At 34.8% G+C, this 21,175-nt stretch overlaps 1 protein-coding gene across 1 annotated transcript in view; it reads right to left on the bottom strand.

The window, feature by feature from the left end:
* Window positions 1–21,091, bottom strand: part of LOC134231705 (zinc finger CCHC domain-containing protein 8-like) — a gene marked incomplete at its 3' end in the record, with an annotated part of 45,732 nt that extends 24,641 nt beyond the window's left edge. Inside the window, exon 1 of the mRNA XM_062713678.1 lies at window positions 20,735–21,091. Within this exon, the coding sequence (XP_062569662.1) occupies window positions 20,735–21,074 (340 nt within the window). The remainder of the gene's footprint in view (window positions 1–20,734) is intronic.
* Between the last annotated feature and the right edge of the window lie 84 nt (window positions 21,092–21,175).

Genomic DNA, 21,175 nt, shown 5'->3' on the forward strand with positions numbered 1-21,175 from the left:
GGAGGTACATAATTGATAATAAATAAGAAAACATTTCTGGTGGTCATAGATATCGTGTTTCAGGGTACTAGCTTGTAAAGGGTGAGATTTGAGGGTAGAGTAGTTGTCAGATCCTTCATGGACAACTAATATGTCCAAGTGTAAAAGTAAGACTGTGAAAGAAAGTGTTCCTGATTAAAAGTCATCAAAACTTCACAAATCACATAACCATCATAAATAAAGAGATTTTTTTATGATAATGCCAGGGCCATCACATACTTTAGAAATTTTAGAAACTTTTATAATCATAACTTGAATAATGTTCACAATTACATTTGCATTACAGACATATTTGTCCAGTCTTTTTCATATTTTAGATGTTGATAAACTTTGTCTGCCAACAGAAAATAATATAAAGCATAACATTTGAAGCATGATGAGAGTTGGAAACTTCATATTTGGTATGCATATTTCATTAATTAAGCTCTTTCAAATGACACCAAGGTCAATGACCTTGTGACCTTGACTGTGACCTATTATGCTAAAATTAGCTTTTTCGAACCTTTGCTAAAACTTTTGAATCATAGGAGATAGAAGCTTCATATTTAGTATGCATATTCCAATCATTAAGTTCTTTCAAATTACACCAAGATCAATGACCTTGTGACCTTGAATGTAACCTACATGCTAAAAATAGCTTTTTCGAACCTGCGCTGTAACTTTTGAAACATAGGACACAGAGACTTATTTGATATGCATACTCCACTAATTAAGTTCTTTGAAATGGCACCAAGGTCAATAATAAAAATACCTTTTTAAACTTTTGAACTTTTGAAACATACAAGATAGATACTTCATATTTGGTAAGTATACTCCTGGACCACTGACTGTGTTCTTTTAAATGACACCAAAGTCAATGCCCATGTTACTTTGACTGTGACCTATATGCTAAAAATACCTTTTTTGAACTTTGTTGCCACCGAGTGCACAGTGTTTCACAAACACATCTTGTTCGATTCATGATCATATTTTTTCAGATTATAACATATTAATTCAGAAAACACCTATAAGGTCAGGTCAAGTGAAAATGAGTTCAGATCTAGTAAAATTTCCAGGTAATAGTCTGACTAGTCTACTTAATTTTACAGTTAATGTTGAGCCCTGTGATCATAAGGCTTTGGTTTGGTAATGCAACCTTACAAATGTCATGTGACATAAGAATCTATATGTACCTTCAATTTGAAGAGACAGGTTATAAACAGTACACTGAAAATGTATCTGCGCTTGCCTTAATTGTCACACTGTTAACATACTTGTTATATAAGGCAAGCAGTAAATCTAGTCTTTCGACGCCTTGCAGTCCTAGATTTTGATTATTTGGCGATTTCTTCTTTATTAGTGCACAGAAATTCTTCAAACTTTTCATGCATATTTTATCTCTTTAAATGAATTTATTAATACACAAAAACTTTAACAAGTTTACGTATAAAATATTTGAAGCCTCTAAGTACCCGGTACATATGCAGGTGTCATAAGTATTTCACTAGAGTCACGTCAAATCATGGCTGAGACAAAATAATTCCTGAATCTCACCTTTCAATTTGGGCATTTTGAGACGAGACTTGAGGTGATTTTTTTTTTTGAGATGAAAAACAACATCCAAACTTCCTGTATTGACCAGATTTATTAAAATTTAGGGTGCGCTGATACTGTATTTGAGTGGAGAGTGATATGGCCCTGATTTCAAGCACCTGCTCGACATCGACCGAAATAAACTTGTGTGCCTTGCTGGATGGCTATCTATTTTTTGTTACATGTACTAAAATCTTTATAAAGAATTGTTTTACAAGATCTGAAAAGAAAACTTCTCAGAAGTTTGTTTTTAATTAATTACCGGTACATCTACTCAAACTTGCACATTTTTGGTAAGAATATATAGCAGAATTTAATACTGTTGTGCAACCTATAAATAAAGCCTTGAAATTGCAAAAGTAAGTCATCATGACCTACATTTTGGTTAAAACACTGTAAGCCCAGGATAATCAACTGACAAAGTGTGATGATTCTAAGCCCCTTATTATCTGAAATATAAAAAAAGAAAATTTCAAAAGTAGGTCACTGTGAACTACTCTCTGGTTGACATTCTCCCAAAAACCCAAGATGCATGAAACTGACAAATTTTGACGATTCTAAGCCAAAAAGTACCTGAAATACTTTAATATAGCCATAAAATTTCAAAAATTATGTCACCGTGACCTACATTTTGGTCGACCTTCTCCGAAGACCCAAGATGCATTAACTGACAAAGTTTGATGGTCATAGGTCTGAAAGTATTCAAAATATTCAATTTTAACAATTTGAAAACAAATGCTTGCAAAATTTAAAGGAAGGTCGCTGTGACCTACTTTTTGAAAAAAAATGTTTTAAAGCCCCAAGATACATCAACTTACAAGGTTTGATGATTCTAAATTAAACCTCTTAATATCTGAAATAATTGCATTAAATGTTTTAGAAGATATAAGCCATAAAAATTAAAATGAAAGGTGACTGTTTTTAAGTTGACGTTGTTTGAAGACCCAAGATGCATCAAAAGTAATTTGATGATCATAGGCCTTAAAGTGTCTAAAATGTGCCTCCAAATCAATTTGAAAACAAATGCCTAAAAAATTCGATGTCCATGGGCCACATCACTCACCTGAGTAACTCTGGCCATGCCATTCTTAACCAGATTTCCCCTTTGTAATACCATTATGACCCAGCCCTACCCTGTGGGGTCATAATTTGGAGAATGTAAAATCTACACTATCCAAGAATACTTCTACATAAGTTTCAACTTTTCTGGCAAAGTGGTTCTTGAGAGGAAGATTTTTCCTATATATTTCAAGGAAAGGCCATAATAAATAAATTGCTAGATTCTCATCCAAACTTTTTCAAAAATCAAGGCGGGCGGGCAGCTTTTATTTTATATATTTTTTTTATTTTTTTCAATTTTGCAGATTTTTTATTAACCTGGTGACTGGTCAATCAGTGTATTATCTACGATACCCAAATAAAAGTCATAGTAAAGGTTCCATTATCCCTTACTTCACATCATCACCAATCTTTTTCAACCAATGACCCTTGTTTAAAATATATACACATGTATTACAGCAATTACCATTTTTTTCAGCTGTCAAAATCATGTCGACTTTCGTGGGATTTAAAACGAAAGTAGAATGTTAGATGAATATCGATCCCGATCAGAATTAAGATGAATAAAAACAGAAATAAAAAAAATCAAGGCGAGGGTATAAAATTGGGGAGGGCAGGGATGAGAATCTAGGAATATTTTTATTATGGCCTAAAACTTGGGATTCCCTATTGTGGCCCCATCCTAGCCAAGGGGGTCAGGATTTTAAGAATTTAGAATTTACACTACCCCAGGATGCTTCAACCAGGGCTCTCGATTCTCTAAATCTGGGGCCGATATTCGGCCCCGTTCCCAATGCAAAAAAGGTACCTTTTTTCCCAAAAGAAATGTGTAATTTCCCAATTTCCATAGCAAAATATTAATTAAATAATAAAAGTCCACGAAACTTAATCGCGAAAAAAAACCCAAACAAAACACAATTGCAAATGAAAGTGAAACAAACAAGTTCTATGTACGACTATTAATTAGTTTGCGCCAAATGCATTTGTAAACTGGTTCGGGGAACCAGGTTATTGTTTTTACAAAAATGTGTAACTATGAGTGCAGAGTATCTTGTCATGAAAATCAACAAAAAAATCATTTTGGTTTCAAACAAGAGGCCCAAGGGCCTTGAATCGCTCTTCTGATAAATTGTACAATCTATCACTTCTATTTGAAGCCTCTAACCTTCAGTATCCTAAGACCCAAGTTGCATCAACTGACAAAGTTTGATGATTCTTAGCCAATAATGACTGAAAATATTTTTAATAATAAAGCTATAAAAAACCATAAGTACATCACAGTGACCTATATTAAGATTGAAGTTTTCTGAGGACGCATTAATAAACAAATGATGCATTAATAAACAAAGATTGAAGATTCTAAGCCAATAAGTATTTGAGATATTTAAAAGTAGGTCAACGTGACCTACTTTTTTGTCTACATTCTTTGAAAACCCAAGATACATCAACTGACAAAGTTTGGTGATTCTAAGCCAAAAAGTACCTGAGATATGCAAAAGTAGGTCACCAAGACCTACTTTTTGATCGACATTCTCTAAAAACCAAAGATCCATCAACAAACAAAGTTTAGTGATTCTAAACCAGTTAGTACCATAGATACTTAAGGTCAAGATCTAGTAAATGAAAGGTGCCTACAGATTTATCAAATTTGAGAAATAAATTCCTTTATTGATGCTTTATAAGTTTAGCTTGGTCAAATAAGGTGTTTTGGGGCATAATTTGTAGGTAAACAACATGAAAAACTGCATTTTATACTGTCATTTTCAGTGAAAAATTAAGAAAACCGGTCATGCATATAGGAGTTTATTTCATATTCGACAAAGGAAATGTATCCAGATTGCCTACAGTCTCACAGAAAACAGTAATTAGTATGTTCATGGCCTCTTCTTTAAACCAATATCAAATTTAATATAGGTATCTGGTTTACTTTTCATATGATTTCAAATTGAATGTCATGAAAATACCTATTTTCTACATAATTCTGTTAACGCCGTAAAGTACGGGAAAAAGAAAGTTGAAATTGATTATGACGTCATAATAGATCTAGCTCCAAAAAATTAGTCTCAAGTTATTTACTAGATCTTGACCTTAAATAAAGCCATAAAATGTCAAAAGTAGGTCACAGTGACCTACTTTTTTGACATCATTCTCCGAAAACCCAAGATGCATCAACTTACAAAATTTGATGATTCTTAGCCAATAAGTGCCAAAGATACTTAAATAAAGCCATAAAATGTCAAAAGTAGGTCACCGTGACCTACTTTTTGGTCATCACTCTCCTCAAACCCAAGACGCATCAACTCACAAAGTTTGATGATTCTAAGCCAATAAATACCTAAGATACTAAAATATAGCCATAAAAAGTCAAAAGTAGGTCACAGTGATCCACATTTTGGACATCATTCTCCGAAAACCCAAGATGCATCAACTTACAAAGTTTGATGATTCTAAGCCAATAAGTACCATAATTACTTATATAAAGCCATAAAATGTCAAAAGTAGGTCACCGTGACCTACTTTTTGGTCATCACTCTCCGAAAACCCAAGACGCATCAACTCACAAAGTTTGATGATTCTAAGCCAATAAATATCTAAGATACTAAAATATAGCCATAAAAAGTCAAAAGTAGTTCACAGTGACCTACTTTTTGGACAACATTCTCCGAAAACCCAAGATGCATCAACTTACAAAATTTGATGATTCTAAGCCAATAAGTACCATAATTACTTAAATAAAGCCATAAAATGTCAAAAGTAGGTCACCGTGACCTACTTTTTGGTCATCACTCTCCTCAAACCCAAGACGCATCAACTCACAAAGTTTGATGATTCTAAGCCAATAAATGCCTAAGATACTAAAATATAGCCATAAAAAGTCGAAAGTAGGTCACAGTGACCTACTTTTTGGACATCATTCTCCGAAAACCCAAGATGCATCAACTTACAAGGTTTGATGATTCTAAGCCAATAAGTACCATAATTACTTCAATAAAGCCATAAAATGTCAAAAGTAGGTCACCGTGACCTACTTTTTGTTTGTTACTCTCCGAAAACCCAAGATGCATTAACTCACAATGTTTTGATGATTCTAAGCCAATAAATACCTAAGATACTAAAATATAGCCATAAAATGTTGAAACTAGGTTATCGTGACCCATATTTTGGTCGACATTTTTCAAAGTCACAAGATGCATCTGCTGACCAAGTTTGATGATCCTAGGTCTGAAGGTAATCAAAATATGCCTTTCAAACAAATCGAAAACAAATGCCTGCAAAATTCAAAAATTAGGTCACGGTGACCTACTTTTTCATAAATATGTTTTAAGGTCCCAAGATGCATCAATTAACAAGATTTGATGATTCTAAACCTCTCAGTGTCTGAAAATGATTGGATTAAATGTTTTAAGAAGAATTAGTCATAAAGTTCAAAAAGTAGGTCAAGGTGACCTACTTTTAAGCTAACGTTGTTCGAGGACCCAAGATGCATCACCTGACAAAGTTTGATGATCATAGGCCTTGAAGTGCCCGAAATATGCCTTCAAATCAATTTGAAAACAAATGCCCACAAAATTTAAAAAGTAGGTCACTGTGACCTACTTTTGAGTTAACATGATGTGAAGTCTTGAGGTGCATCAACTTACAAGATTTGATGATCCTAGTCCTAATAGTAAGCAAAATATAAATGTTTTTATTATTTGTAAATTTAGGTCAACTTTGAAGTGACCTTGAGACCATGCCCTTTGCCCCAGGGTCATGCCTTGAACAATTTTAAATCTTCAACATATCCTGATCCTTGTATGTAAGTTTGGTGAAAATCTGCCTGGTGGTTATGCAGAAGAAGATTTCTTAGTAACCAGTATTTTTGGCTTTGTTTTCCTGATTATCTCCCCTTGTTTAAGGGTCCCAACCCTTATTTTAATAAAAAGGGTAGCCCTTGGGCCAAGGATACCCTGTGACAAATTTGACACTGATTGGCCAAGGGGTTCTTGAGTTATGGCCCATATTCTAAAAAGTTAACGCACACCGCACACCGCACAAATGGCCATAGCATTAGCTCTTTGAGCCTTTGGCTCAGAAGAGCTAAAAATAGACATTTCATTTAAACATTTAGTAAGCTGCACCTAGAAACATACCCATGCTTCGGCATGTTCAGTCTCGCGCTGTATAGGTAAGCAACGTTGTCCATGTGATTGAGGAAATTCGGGACTATGTGACTAGTGACTGTCACTCAGAAAGACAAATAACCACAGTATCAGCATTCAAAGATAGTTATGACAAAGCTAATGTACTTTCATAAATAGCCTATGTAGCTATGTTTGTTCTGTTTAACTGTTTATTCAAAACCAGAGTTAAATTGATGACAAAATGCTAGATTAGCAAAATTTGAGGATATTTTTAATGAATGTTAGTCATCCAACTTTTCCCAAAATGACGATTATTTTCCCAATTTGAATGGCCCTGACCCTGGCCCTGGCCCCAGTCCCAAAAAGCGGTGTGAGAGCCCTGCTTCAACATAAGTTTCAGCTTTTCTGGCCAGGTAGTTCTTGAGAAGAAGATTTTTCAAAGATTTTTCAATATATTTCAAGGTAAAACTTGGAAACCCTATTGTGGCCCGGCCCTACCACTGGGGGTTATGATTTTAACAATTAGAATCTACACTACCCCAGAATGCTTCCAAATAAGTTTCAGCTTTTCTGGACAAGTGGTTCTTGAGAAGTAGATCTTTTAAGATTTTTCATATTTTTTTAAATGTTAAACTTGGATTCCCTATATTGGCCCCCCCTATCCCCAGGGGTCATGATTTCAACAATTTAGAATCTACAATTCCCCATTATACCTTCACATAAGTTTCAGCTTTTCTTGCCCAGTGGTCCTTAAGAAGATTTTTAACTGATCCCACCCTATTTTTGTCTTATCTTGATTATTTCCCCTTTGAAGGGGGCTAAGCTCTTCATTTTAACAATTTAAATTCCCCTTCCCCCAAGGATGCTTTGTACCAAGTTTGGTTCAAATTGGCTCAGGGGTTCTTGAGAAGAAGTTGAAAATGTGAAAAGTTTACAGACGGACAGATGGACAGACAGCCAATGGACAATGGCTGATCAGAAAAGTTCACTTCAGCTTTCAGCTCAGGTGAGCTAAAAAGTAGATTACTGTGACCTACTTTTGAGTTAACATGATGTGAAGTCCTAAGATATATCAACTAACAAGATTTGATGATCCTAGTATTGATAGTAAGCAAATTATCAATGTTTTTAGAAAGTAAATTTTTTTGTCAACTTTGAAGTGACCTTGAGACCACGTCCTTTGCCTCAGGGTAATTCCCAGTGCAAATTTTAATCTACAGCATATCCTTATCCTTGTATTTAAGTTTGGTGATAATCTGCCCCATGGTTCTAGAGAAAAAGATTTTTTAGCAACCAGTACTTTTGGTTTTATTTACCTGATTATCTCCCCTTGTTTATGGGTCCTAACCCTTGTTTTAAAATAAATGGTAGCCCTTGGGCCAAGAAAACCATGTGACAAGTTTGACAAGGATTGGGCAAGGGGTTCTAAAGTTATGGCCCAATTTCTAAAAAGTTTACGCACACCGCACAAATGGCCATAGCATTAGCTCTTTGAGCCTTTGGCTCAAAAGAGCTAACAAGAGGTCCATGGGCCACATCGTTCACCTCAGCACATTGGCTAGAAAAAAACACATACAAGTTCAGTATTGAAAAGTAGGGCTTGTATTCAAACTACCTGAGAATGCCTCCATATCAAATACAATGGCTTTGCTGTTCTTGAACAGAAGATTTTTTCTTATATATTCCTTTGTAAAAATTTAATTCCCCTCCCTACCCCCTGAAATCATGATTTGAACAAGAGGTCCAGGGGCCACATCGCTCACCTGAGCAAATCGGCTAGGAAAAAGCACAAATCAGATCAGAACTGAAAAGTTTACTGAAAGGGGGGAGGGGGGCTTGAATTTTAATACTATTTGAGAATGCCTTCATATGACTTTACTGTTCTTGATACAAAGATTTTTTAAAAACATTTTCTTCCTATATATAACTTCATAATAATTTGAATTTGATTTCCCATTTATTCCCTCCTTACCCCAAAGGGCCATGATTTGAATAAATTTAAATCTTTGATACATGAGGATGCTTACATGTCAATATGACTAAGCATAGCTTTTCTGTTCTTGGGATTTTCCCCCCTTTTTTATGTAAAACTTTGATCCACCATTGTGGCCCCATCCTACCCTTGGGGGTTATGATTTGAACAAATTCAATTCTACAATGCCCAAAAATGCTTGCATATAAATACTAGTATCACTAATCATGGCATTGCTATTCTTGAGAAGATTTCTGTAAATATATTTTAATGTAAAACTTGGATCCCCCATTGTGGTTCCACCCTATCCCTGGGGGCTATGATTTGAATAAACTAGAATCTACTCTACCTGAGGATGTTTCCACATAAATATCACTGATCATGACTTTGAAGTACTTGAGAAGACAATTTTAAAAGATTTCCCTACATAGTCCTATGTAAAACTTTGATCAGCCATTTTGGCCCCACCCTACCCCTGGGGGTCATGATTTGAAAAAAAATTTGAATTTACACTACCTGAGGATGATTTCACATGGGTTTCATCTTTCCTAGCCCCGTGGTTCTTGAGAAGAAGATTTTTAAAGATTTTCCTTATATACTCCTATGTAAAACTTTTATCAGCCATTTTGGCCCCACCATATCCCAGGGGTCATGATTTGAAAAAAACTTGAATCTACACTACCTGAGGATGATTTCACATGAGTTTTATCTTTCCTGGCTCTGTGGTTCTTGAGAAGAAGATTTTTAAAAATTTCCCTATATATTCCAATGTAAAATTTTGATCGGCTATTTTGGCCCCACCCAACACCCAGGGGTCATGATTTGAATAAATTTGAATTTACACTACCTGAGGATGATTTCACATGAGTTTCATCTTTCCTGGCACAGTGGTTCTTGAGAAGAAGATTTTTAAAGACTTTTCCTATATACTCATATGTAAAACTTTGTTTGGCCATTGTGGCGCCACCCTACCCCCGGGGGTCATGATTTGTACAAACTTGAATCTACACTACCTGAGGATCCTTCCACATGAGTTTCATCTTTCCTGGCCAAGTGGTTCTTGAGAAGAAGATTTTTTAAAAATGCCATTAATTTTTCACTTATTCATAATTATTTCCCCTTGGAAAAGGGCATGGCCCTTCATTTGAACAAACTTGAATTCCCTTCACCTAAGGATACTTTGTGCCAAGTTTGTTTGAAATTGGCCTAGTGCTTCTTAAAAAGAAGATGAAAATGTGAAAAGTTTACGACGACGACAACGCCGATGACAGACAACGGACAAATTGTAATCAGAAAAGCTCATTTGAGCCTTCCGCTCAGGTGAGCTAACAATTTAGAATCTACACTACTCCAGAGTACTTCCACATGGGTTCCAGCTTTTCTGGCCCCGTGGTTCTTGAGAAGAAGTTTTTTTCCTATATATTTCTATGTAAAACTTGGATTCCCTATTGTGGCCCAGCCAAGCCCCCAGGGTTCTGGTTTGAATAATTTTGAATCTACACTACCCCAGTATACCTTCACATAAGTTCTAGCTTTTCTGTCCCGGTGGTTCTTTAGAAGATTTTTTAATGACCCCACCCTATTTTTTTTCTTTTCTGGATTATCTCCCCTTGTGAGGGGTCTTGGCCCTTTCTTTTAACAATTTAATCTCCCCTTTACCTAAAAATGCTTTGTACCAAGTTTGGTTTAATTGGCTAAGTGGTTCATGAGAAAAAGTCAAAAATGTGAAAAGTTAACAGACGGACAGATGGAGAACAGACAAAATGTGATCTGAAAAGCTCACTTGAGCTTTAAAAGCTTTGATTGTTTATTTTGGCCCCTTCCTGTCCCCCTCCCCCTCTCGAGGTCATGATTTGAACAAACTTCATTCTTAACTACCTGAGGATGCTTCCATTTAAATATCACCAATCATGGCTTTGCTGTTTTAAAGATGAAGATTTTTCAAGATTTTTTCTGTATCTTCCTATGTAAAACTTTGATTGCCCATTGTGGCCCGGCCCTACCCAGGGGTCATGATTTGAACATGTGGCAGGTGATGCTGCTAATTCAGTTTTAAATACATTAAGGACAATATACAGTATATTGCATAATTTTTTCCCCACAAAAGTCATATTTTGAAAATTTCTTGAAATGTGCTGAATTTTTATATATTGTACGAGAAATCTATTAACAAAAAATATCATAGTTTCCAAGCAGGGTATTGACAATTTCTATTTTTTGGATGTCACAACCTATTCCGATTTTGTAATTTGTATCATTTTACAGAAAGAGGAACTAGAACTGTCCAATAGGGACAAATACCCCCCGCTGGGTTTTTCAGAGAAGGTGCCAATTCACAAATACTTTATGGATCTAGAGGTGTTCACAATTTACTTACAAAAATTTGCAATGAAATATAATTGCCCATTATGTTTCTTAATGAATAAAACAAAGGTGCAACCAAATGAAACATTAATACTAATACATTGTAATTCCATTGTAACATTTTTTTTTTCTGCATTAAAAAAATATATTGCAATTATGTGTCATGACACTCTGCAAACTGATTGTTGAAAAAAAATCATATTATACAAAATCAAATTAATCTTGATAACTTAATATCAAATTCATTTTGAAAATAAGTAGCTGGTCATCCAGTAATGAAGTGCTTTGACAGACAATAAATTACAATTAAGAGAATTAGAGAAGAGAGATCTTTAATTCTTGTGCCAAATTCCCAGGAGATTTAGATAAAACAATTGATAAGAGATGTCTTAACAACTTCCCACACCAAACTCCAACTTCCCACACCAAACTCATTAATTTATCTTTAACTGGATGCATGTCCAGTCATTATTCCCAAGAGACAAATGAATTTACATTATCTTCTGTGTAATGTAAAAACTGTTTTTAATACTTGATGATGTTTCTTTTTTTTTTTAAAGAGTACGGTAGTTTTAAGCTGAAGTTCACATTTTTGTGCAGATATTCTAGATTCTATGTCTCAAACCTTATACATGAGCCCAAAATGAACAAGTCAATGAAAATAAAAAATAAAACCTGTAAAATGCAGAAAAGTGAACAAATAAAGTTGAAAATTCCAGGTGCACACCTTCATATGGTGAATTATAAGTGTACAAATTTTCTTTTCAGATAAATCCTTGCAATAGTTTCTGAGAAACGGTCTGCACAAAACCACAAAATAAAAAACATAGGTAACTAGTGTTAATTGTAACGGGGACCGTTACAGATGTTCCCCAAACGCTCCCCAATTCCCTTTTTGTGCCTTATTCCTGTAAGACTTTTTTATTTGCTTAGGAATAAAAAAGTTATAAGAATAAAAAGTTACAATGATATCAACTATATATCATTTAACTTTTGCATGCGCGCGCACGTTCATACATATGCAAGATGATCATGACATGTTGGCTAAACGATTAACATATCTTTATATACATAAAATCAAGAAAAAAATGATACAACTATAAATGTTACCATGTTTTAAGTATAATCATTTTGCGCATGCGCATGCATGTCCTTGCATTCAAATTTGATAGTAGCATAATGTGGGAATCCATTATACCTATTCATATTCTAAATTTCATCCCGTTTTGTTGAAAACTAAGAAAGTTATAGGCCGCCCCTCTAGGCCCTTTAAAGTTTCGGCCAATCAGATTGCAGCACACGTGCATGCGCATGCTTTCATGATATTTTTTATATGTCATGCTGTAGATCTTCATAGTGTATGAAAATATTCAAAATTTCAAAGGATTTTGTCGAAAAACAAGAAAGATATTGAGACTTCAGTTTTAGCCAATCAGAGTGAAGCGCACGTGCATGCGCGTGAGATCTTGCTATTTTGATCATGTCATCATGTGTATAATACTATTATATATTTATTTTATGAGTTTCAAAGCATATTATCAAAAAATAGAAAAGTTATGGCCATTTCTATTATATTGGTCATTTTACGTGTTGCACGTGCGCACAAATTCTCAATACTTTTTGAGATATAAAGGAAAAACTTTCGGCCCCTCTAGGCCCTTAATTCTAGAAGCCAGCCCTTTTTTCGATTTATCATTTGAAAGATTTTGAAATTCTACACATCTTATGTTCTTTATGTTTTCACAAAATATTTTCAGGTAAAAAGATATTGAAGAAAAGGTGTGAGAAATTTTGAAATTTGTGATAGGTCTATTTTTGGGCCAAGCGAGCGCCGACGTGCATCATTTCCGGTAAATTTGATATACCTGATGCACCTCTCCAAACATAGCTCTACCTAGCCTCAAAGTTTGAAGTTTCTATCTAAAGCCGTTTTTCGAAAAAAATTGTGGACAATATGACCCTTAAAAATCAGAAAATCGACGATATCTCTAGACCGGAAGTGACGGCATCAAAACGGAAAAAAACGCATAAGGTTCAAGTGATGTTCCACATGTCCTGAATGTTTCATAAGATTTTGTCGAGCCGTTTTTGAGAAATCGCGTGCACAAAATCGGTAAGAAAAAAAACAATAATAATAAAAGTGAAAAAGAAACCGAAGAAAAACAATAAGGTCTTCCGCTAAAGACGGAAGACCTTAACTAGAGCAAAGCTCGTTGCAAAGCAACGAGTAGGTCTTCCGTCCTGTTTGACCGGAAGTAGTTTTCATTTTTAACGAAAATGAGAAGTAACGCCCAAAAATTGATTAAATCCTCAATAGCTATGTTAATTAATGCAAAAATACGCCATTTTTTGCTACTTCTGGTTTGACCGGAAGTGATGATGACGGACGGAAAATTAATTTTTATGTTCCCAGTGACATATGATACCCGAAAACTTGTCAAGAAAGGCCAAAATACACGTTTTCCGACTACTTCCGGTTTGGCCATAAGTGACGTCGTTGGACGTATTTTGACGACGCCCGTAGATTAAGGTTGACATTTTGAACAACTTTGTTTCTTTGACGTATTTCAAATTCTCAATACTTTTTGAGATATAAAGGAAAAATATTCCGCCCCTCTAGGCCCTTAATTTTAGGGGCCAGCCCTTTTTTCGAGATATCATTTAAAAGATCTTGGAATTCTACACTTATTTTGTTCTATATGTTTTATCAAAATATTTCCAGGTAAAAAGATATCGTAGGAAAGGTCTTAAAAATTTTGAAATTCGCTATACGACAATTTTCGGGCGCTAGCGAGTGCCAACGTGCGGCACTTCCGATAAAAATGAAATACATTTTGCACATCTATAGACTTAGGACTATCATACCTGAAATTTTCACGTTTCTATCTATAGCCATTTTTTAGAACGTTCGCGGACAACCTGACCCTTCAAAAATCATAAAATCGCCAATATTTCCGGACCGGAAGTGACGTCATCAAATCGGAAAAAAATGAATCAAGTTCAAGTAATGTTACATGAGTCCTGAAAGTTTCATGGAAATCCATCGAGCCGTTTTCGAGAAATCGCGTGCACAAAATTGGTAAGAAAAAAAGAATAATAATAGGTAAGAAAAAAAGTGAAAAAGAAACCGAAGAATAACAAGAAGGTCTTCCGCTGAAGACGGAAGACCTTAACTAGAAACGACACTCGTTGCAAGCAACGAGAGGTCTTCCGTCCGATTCAGAAAAAAAAAAAAAAAACGTAAAATCAATGTGAAAAAGTTATTTTAAAAATCGGACACACGGGGGATCGAACCCGGGTCGCCAGCGTAAAAATCCATTGCGGTACCCATTACACCTTTGGGAACCCGCTTCAAATTTAACGTTCGAATATCGCGAAATTGCTTTTTTTTATTCCAACATACATTACATTTTTTTTAAAATTCAGTTTGGAATTGTAAAATGACAGCTAGCTTGCCAAACTTTGCTCAAGATGATCACATCGGAATTTGTTACTTGAGTTTTAACAGTAATTTTTAAGATAGATAATCTATTAGTGATGAACAAATGATACTGTTTTCTTTCCTTTTTTTGATATGTATTCAACTTTTTATTCCATGCAACTCTATATACAGGCATGCCAATGTCATATATTTCTGCACTTTTGTCGCCATTTGTCTACTACTTAAGTCGGGTCATGATACATTATTTCATGCCAAACGTCACAAGTAGTTCTTAACGCTATTCCTTTGAAATGTTTGATCTATTTTATGGATGTGATAGCTTCAATGAAAATTAGAAATATATGTTCTTATAACCGGAATTTCGAGCGTTAGAAAGTATATTTATCACATTATACAATTATAATATCGTATACGGCCAAGTAACACAAAAGCTGTGAATTCGGTAAGATTTTCCACGAATTTTGTATCCTGTTTACCCCTAAAGTGGAGATGAGTTACACGTTCATGAAAAGACTGGAATGTTTCACTGAAAAAAAAATCACTCGCCCTCCGACGATCAAGGAATGTGATACTATTAATGTTCAATAACTTGTATTTATTACAAAAATATTTATATAACCTTTAATAAACAATCTTTAAAAAAAATGTTTTTCTTATTTTTGTCTTTTCTATTCATTTAATATGTCACAAGCCTGCATGGAAAAATAAACAGAAGTCAAGTAATACTTCAGAAACATAGTGAATATTAAGTCAGGCAAGTTTCTTGAAAAGCTATTACTTATAACCATGGTTTAGGATAAGTTTTCCCTGGTGCAAAACAAAAGACTGTAGTCATCGTATTTCCACTTGTAGTCATGTTGTATTCTACTTTGAGATGCAGACAAAAGCAATTTCAATAGAAGTTTGAGGAAACCTCATATTAAAACTATACTCAATGCAACGTAATTGCGATGTAGCAATCTAAAGAATCCTTTACATTTCATAAATTTTGTTGGTAGAAGTTTCGTTCATCTAAACGCTCAGCTGACCTTCTAGAACCCGACTTGCTTAATGGCGGAGTTTACGGAGACCGCCGCCATCTTGGACACGCTTCAGATTTTTAAATGCGAATATCTAGAGTGTGGATTGATCAATTCTTAAATAAATTATATTAGGCCTTTCCAGTAGGGTCTTAATTACCATTAATTATATCAAAGAAAAATATTGAAAAACAAAAAAAGTTGAAAAAGTGCACATTTTGAATTCACTTCCTGTAGCGACCGGAAGTACTGACGACACAAACGAAGGCAAAATTGCACATCTATAACTCATGGTCTATCATCTCTAACAAGTCTCCAGTTAATATCTTGAGCCGTTTTCGAGAACATTCAAGGACAAAATTGCATTTTAAAATCAGGAAATTGCCCATAACTTGGCACTGGTAGCGAATTTTCCAACAAACGGAATTTTATATAAAATTCATATATTGACCTATAATTCCTGAAATTTTCATTGAAATCCACCGAATAGTTTACGAGAAATCGCCTGCACAAAATTTTGTCTAAAAAAAAAGAAGAATAATAATAAGAAACAATAGAATCACTATAAGATCTTCAGTGAAGACGGAAGACCTTAACTAGTTCTAATTGTAACGATGAATAGGGATATCGCGTGCACAAAATTTGTCTAAAAAATAATAATAATAAGAAGAAGAAGAAGAAACAGTAGAATCACTATAAGGTCTTCCGTGAAGACGGAAGACCTTAATAAGAAACAATAGAATCACTATAAGATCTTCCGTCCCCAAATGCTCCCCAACTCCCTTTTTGTGCCATTTTCTGTAAGACTTTTTTTCAAATGTGCTCAGTATCGAAGGATTTCATCAAAGAATTATAAAAGCTACAATGATATCAACTATATGTCATTTAACGTATTGCACGTGCATGCACGCGCATGCACATGCAAGTAATCATGGCATGTTGTCCAAACCTTTAACATATCTTAAATGTTACCGTTTTTAAATATATTGGTCATTTACGTATTGTGCGTGCGCACGTGCATGCATGTCCTTGCATTCAATTTTTTACAGTAGTATAATGTAGGAATCCATCATGCCTATTCATATTCTAAATTTCATCCTGTTTGGTTGAGAACCAAAAAAGTTATTGGCGTTTAAAGTTTCAACCAATCAGATTGCAGCAAACGTGTATGCGCATGCTTTTATGATAATTATAATATATGCTATAGATCTTCATAATGTATGATTATGTTCAAAATTTCAAAGGATTTTGTCCAGAAATAAGAAAGATATTGAAACTTTAATTTCAGCCAATCAGAGCGGGGCTCACGTGCATGCACGTGAGATCCTGCTATTTTGACCATGTCATCTTGTCTACACTACTAATAGATCCTTACATTATGAGTTTCTAAACATTTCACCAAAAAATAGAAAAGTTACGGCTATATCCATTATATTGGTCATTTCACGTGTTGCACATGCGCGCTCATACAAGCATGTGCGCACAAAATGACCTTCGTTCCGCAAATCTACATAACATGCCTACTGACCCTAAAAAGGTTTCACCTAAGTCGGATGTGTAGTTTACAAGATCACTCGAGGAAAAGATTTTCCCAGGAAGAAGAAAAATAATAATAATAAGAAGAAGAAGAAACAGAGTAAAAACAATATGTTCCCCAACTTCGTTTGGGGAACATAATAATAAGAAACAGAGTAAAAACAATATGTTCCCCAACTTTGTTTATGCAATTTTGATTTGATACTTTGGAATAGACCTATATAAAACTTCAAATTAGTACTTCATCATGAAAACGTAATTAAAATCCAGCATCTGAAGCAAGTTTGAGAGATTTATCACTTGATGCATCATTTGTGCAAGTTTGATTTATATAAGTCTTAAAGTTTCTTGGTAATAGACCTGCACCCATAACTTTTACGAGGTCCATTATCTGGAAAATGTGTGTCGAATTCCGCATCTGAAGCAAGTCCATTAGTGTGCATCCTAAGATATATCATCCATGCAAGTTTGCTCAACATAGAGCTCAAAGTTACTTGAAAATGAGACCTGTATAAAAAACTAACCTTTCCACTAATCCAGAAAATGTAGGTCAGATTCAGCATCCGAAGCCAGCCTAGTAGAATGCACCCTTAGATGTACCATCCATGCAAGTTTGGTCATTATACGCTCATAGTAACTTGAAAATGAAACCTGCACCAAATACTTTAGCCTGTTCACTCAACCAGAAAATGTAGGTCAGATTCAGCCTCCGAAGCAAGTCTGGTAGTATGCATCCTAAGATGTACCATCCATGCAAGTTTGGTCATTATAGGGCTCATAGTAACTTGGAAACGAAACCTGCACCAAATACTTTAACCTGTTCACTCAACCAGAAAATGTAGGTCAGATTCAGCATCCAAAGCAAGTCTGGTAATATGCATCCTAAGATGTATCATCCATGCAAGTTTGGTCACCATAGTGCTCATAGTTACTTGGAAATGAGACCTGCACCGAAACATAAACCTGTTCACTCAACCGGTAGGTCATATTCAGCATCCGAAGCAAGCCTGGTAGTATGCATCCTAAGATGTACCATCCATGCAAGTTTGGTCAATATAGGGCTTATAGTTACTCGGAAATGAGACCTACACCAAAAACTGCACCAAAAATGTTAACCTGCTTCAAAAACATTAACCTGGTCATTCCTTTGCTGAAATTGCAGCATCTGAAACTTTGACTGGTACAATGAAACACACAAGAAACATCTTTCTTGCGTGTCTAATCAATATAGGACATAGAAGTACTTAAAAAGAAAACTGCTCCAAAAAACTTAACCTTAACCCGGGACGCCGACACCGACACCGACGCCGAGGGTATTACATAAGCTCCCCCAACTTCGTTGAGGTGAGCTAATGAAAAAACACCTGTAAAATTCAAAATGATTATCCAATCAAGATGAAAATATCAGGTGCACACCTTCATATGGTGAATAATACGTGTACAAATTTTCAGACAGTCTCTGAGTAATGGTCCGGACAAAATCTCGTCTACAGACAGACGGACGGACATGGTGATTCCAATATACCCCCCTAAACTTCGTTTGCGGGGGGGGTATAAAAATTTAAATCTTTAAAAAATAGCTCAATTTTTACTATAAAACATAGAGCGCAGACCTGCTCCAAAACAATATTTACATATCTCATTGTTATGATCATTTTCAGTACTGTATAAGTACTTTTTTCCGCGTGGTATTAATTTACGCTATGTATGCGGTCACAAAATTTCCGCGGTAATTTGTCCAAGCGTACTTAATATAATTGTAAGGCATATTATGACAGTCTAGAAAATCCTCGTAATTTTCTACCAGCGGATTAAACAGAAATTGAGATTCAGCAGAATTATGACCCCGTGGAAAAAAGTACGTCTACAGTATTATATCTAGTAATGCCCAAGCAAGGGGAAGATAACTTTCCTGATTTCCTCAGCTTCGTTTTGACTCCGAATCAAAAAAGAGCTTGAATAGTACAGCTTAATAAACTATTTTGCCTCGCTTTTCAAATGTTCTGATAACCTTTCTATGAAGTTTGAGATGCCCCCTAAAATTACCAACCCGAATATTTGAAGTATGGCATGATTAGTCGTTTTAAAAATTGATTAAAAAATTTTAAAATCTTTTATTTTCATATATGGACAAGTAATTTGTCAAAACATATGTTAGTATCTTTCTCGGTTATACCACTACAAATGCATATTACATGCAGGCAAGTATTCAACCGTTCTTGTTCGCCACACGAATTTTCCAAGGCATACTGGAGCAAATTTGTTCTATTTTTGCTCGTTCCATTATCCAATATGGCAGCCATATATTATAAAACACATAGCTAGGCACAACATGTGCTCTTCTGGTTTTACCGGAAAAAAAAAAAGAGAGACAACTCAAACTATCATAATTGAAGTGAAAGTATTACAGTGTATTAAAAAGTCGAAGTTTTATTCAAAGCAGATGAAACAAAAGAAAGGGTCAAAGATTGAAAACACGGGTATAATTGGAAGATTTGTAATCATTGTCATCATCAGAAGTTATGCGTCTCGTAAAAATACTAAAAATAAAGAGTGACCAGGTAGGTTTAATTGATTGATTTACCTGTATGATCCCGATTGATGATTGACTTAAAAGTGCTCAAAATACCAACAGTACTAATTATATAGCCTCCAGGGAGTGAGCTTAATGACAATGTGACTTTTACACATACGATGTTGAAATTTTACAAGAGCCGTTTTATTAATTACGTGAAATTTTACGCGTTTAAATTTTACGAATTTATAAAACTCGTAAAAATTAGTAAAAATTAGCAGCACGTAAAAAATACCCGTTATACGGTATATTCTTCTGTGTCCCAAAAGTGGTACAAGAATATTGTGAAATTTCAGGCAAAATTAACTAACTGGTACCTATATTATATTCTAAAATTATTTTGATCTAGCATTCCTGTATCATCTGCTGATGTATGCATTCCAATCATTTTCCTCAGAAAGATGGCTAACTCTGTAAGAATTCTGCATTTTTAAAACATCCATAAAAAAGCTTAATTTTCACCCGATCTGAGAAATAATTGCTGATATGGAATCAGTGGGTCATACTTTACACAATGGACATAAAAAACTGACAACTTTTTTACTCCTTAAAAATTATTGGGCATTGCAATTATATAAAATAATTAAGCTGGAGCACAGGAGCAGGCCTACGTTCATTGACTTTCACTTACAATGTCACCTTTTTCTGTAAAAATTCTTGAAATTTTAAATTTATGTCATTTTCCTGATGTCATATCAAAAATAACAAGTCATGGATTATGAAAATATTCAAAGCTTTGAAGCTGCATGTTCAGAACATAAATAAATAATTCTCTGTCAAAGTTTCATTTTAGGGGCAAATATTTATCATTACCAAATATAGTCCTTTGTTTTAGTTTTCATGCATGTATTAATAAATCTATTTAAACCCATAAAATATGCCAAAAACTTTGAAGAATTTCTGTGCACCTGATAAACAACTGAAATCCGAGACCATCGGGAGTCGGGAAGACTAGATTTACCGCTTGCCTTAAAAAGAAAAACCGCATGTAAGATTTGTCAAATGCCTTTGTTAACCATTCATAGAGGATACTTTCATGGGTCAATTTATAACTCGTATCATTAGTTTTGTTAATGTGGGCTTCAGATTCATTGAACAATCTCTCTGGAATGATCAAAGTATCGTCGTTTTCCGACGAATCATTATCTGTCGTGCCGAGTTCTTTCAGGGCTGTGCATGTAGTAAAGTTACTTTCATTTTCACTTTCTTCATCAGTTGATTCCCCATCGGTCCTCTCGAGTGTAAACAGGATTTTACTTTTGTCCTCATGACCGTCATTTTTGTAGTCAAATGAAATAAAAGTTGATGAATTTCTATCCTTCTCGAATTCATTGAATAATTCTGAAACACTGGTAAACATGTCTTCTTCCATGATTTTCAACCGGAAGTTGATACGAAATTAGGAAGGCAAGCGGTAAATCTAGTCTTCACGGAAAGGTATAATGCCCTGATAGTATAATGCCCTGATTGACC

The sequence above is a fragment of the Saccostrea cucullata genome, unplaced genomic scaffold (assembly GCF_032062105.1).
Source record: "Saccostrea cucullata isolate Sc308-1 unplaced genomic scaffold, CSIRO_AGI_Scuc_v1 ctg4566, whole genome shotgun sequence".
In the NCBI taxonomy this organism is placed as follows: Eukaryota; Metazoa; Mollusca; class Bivalvia; order Ostreida; family Ostreidae; genus Saccostrea; species Saccostrea cuccullata.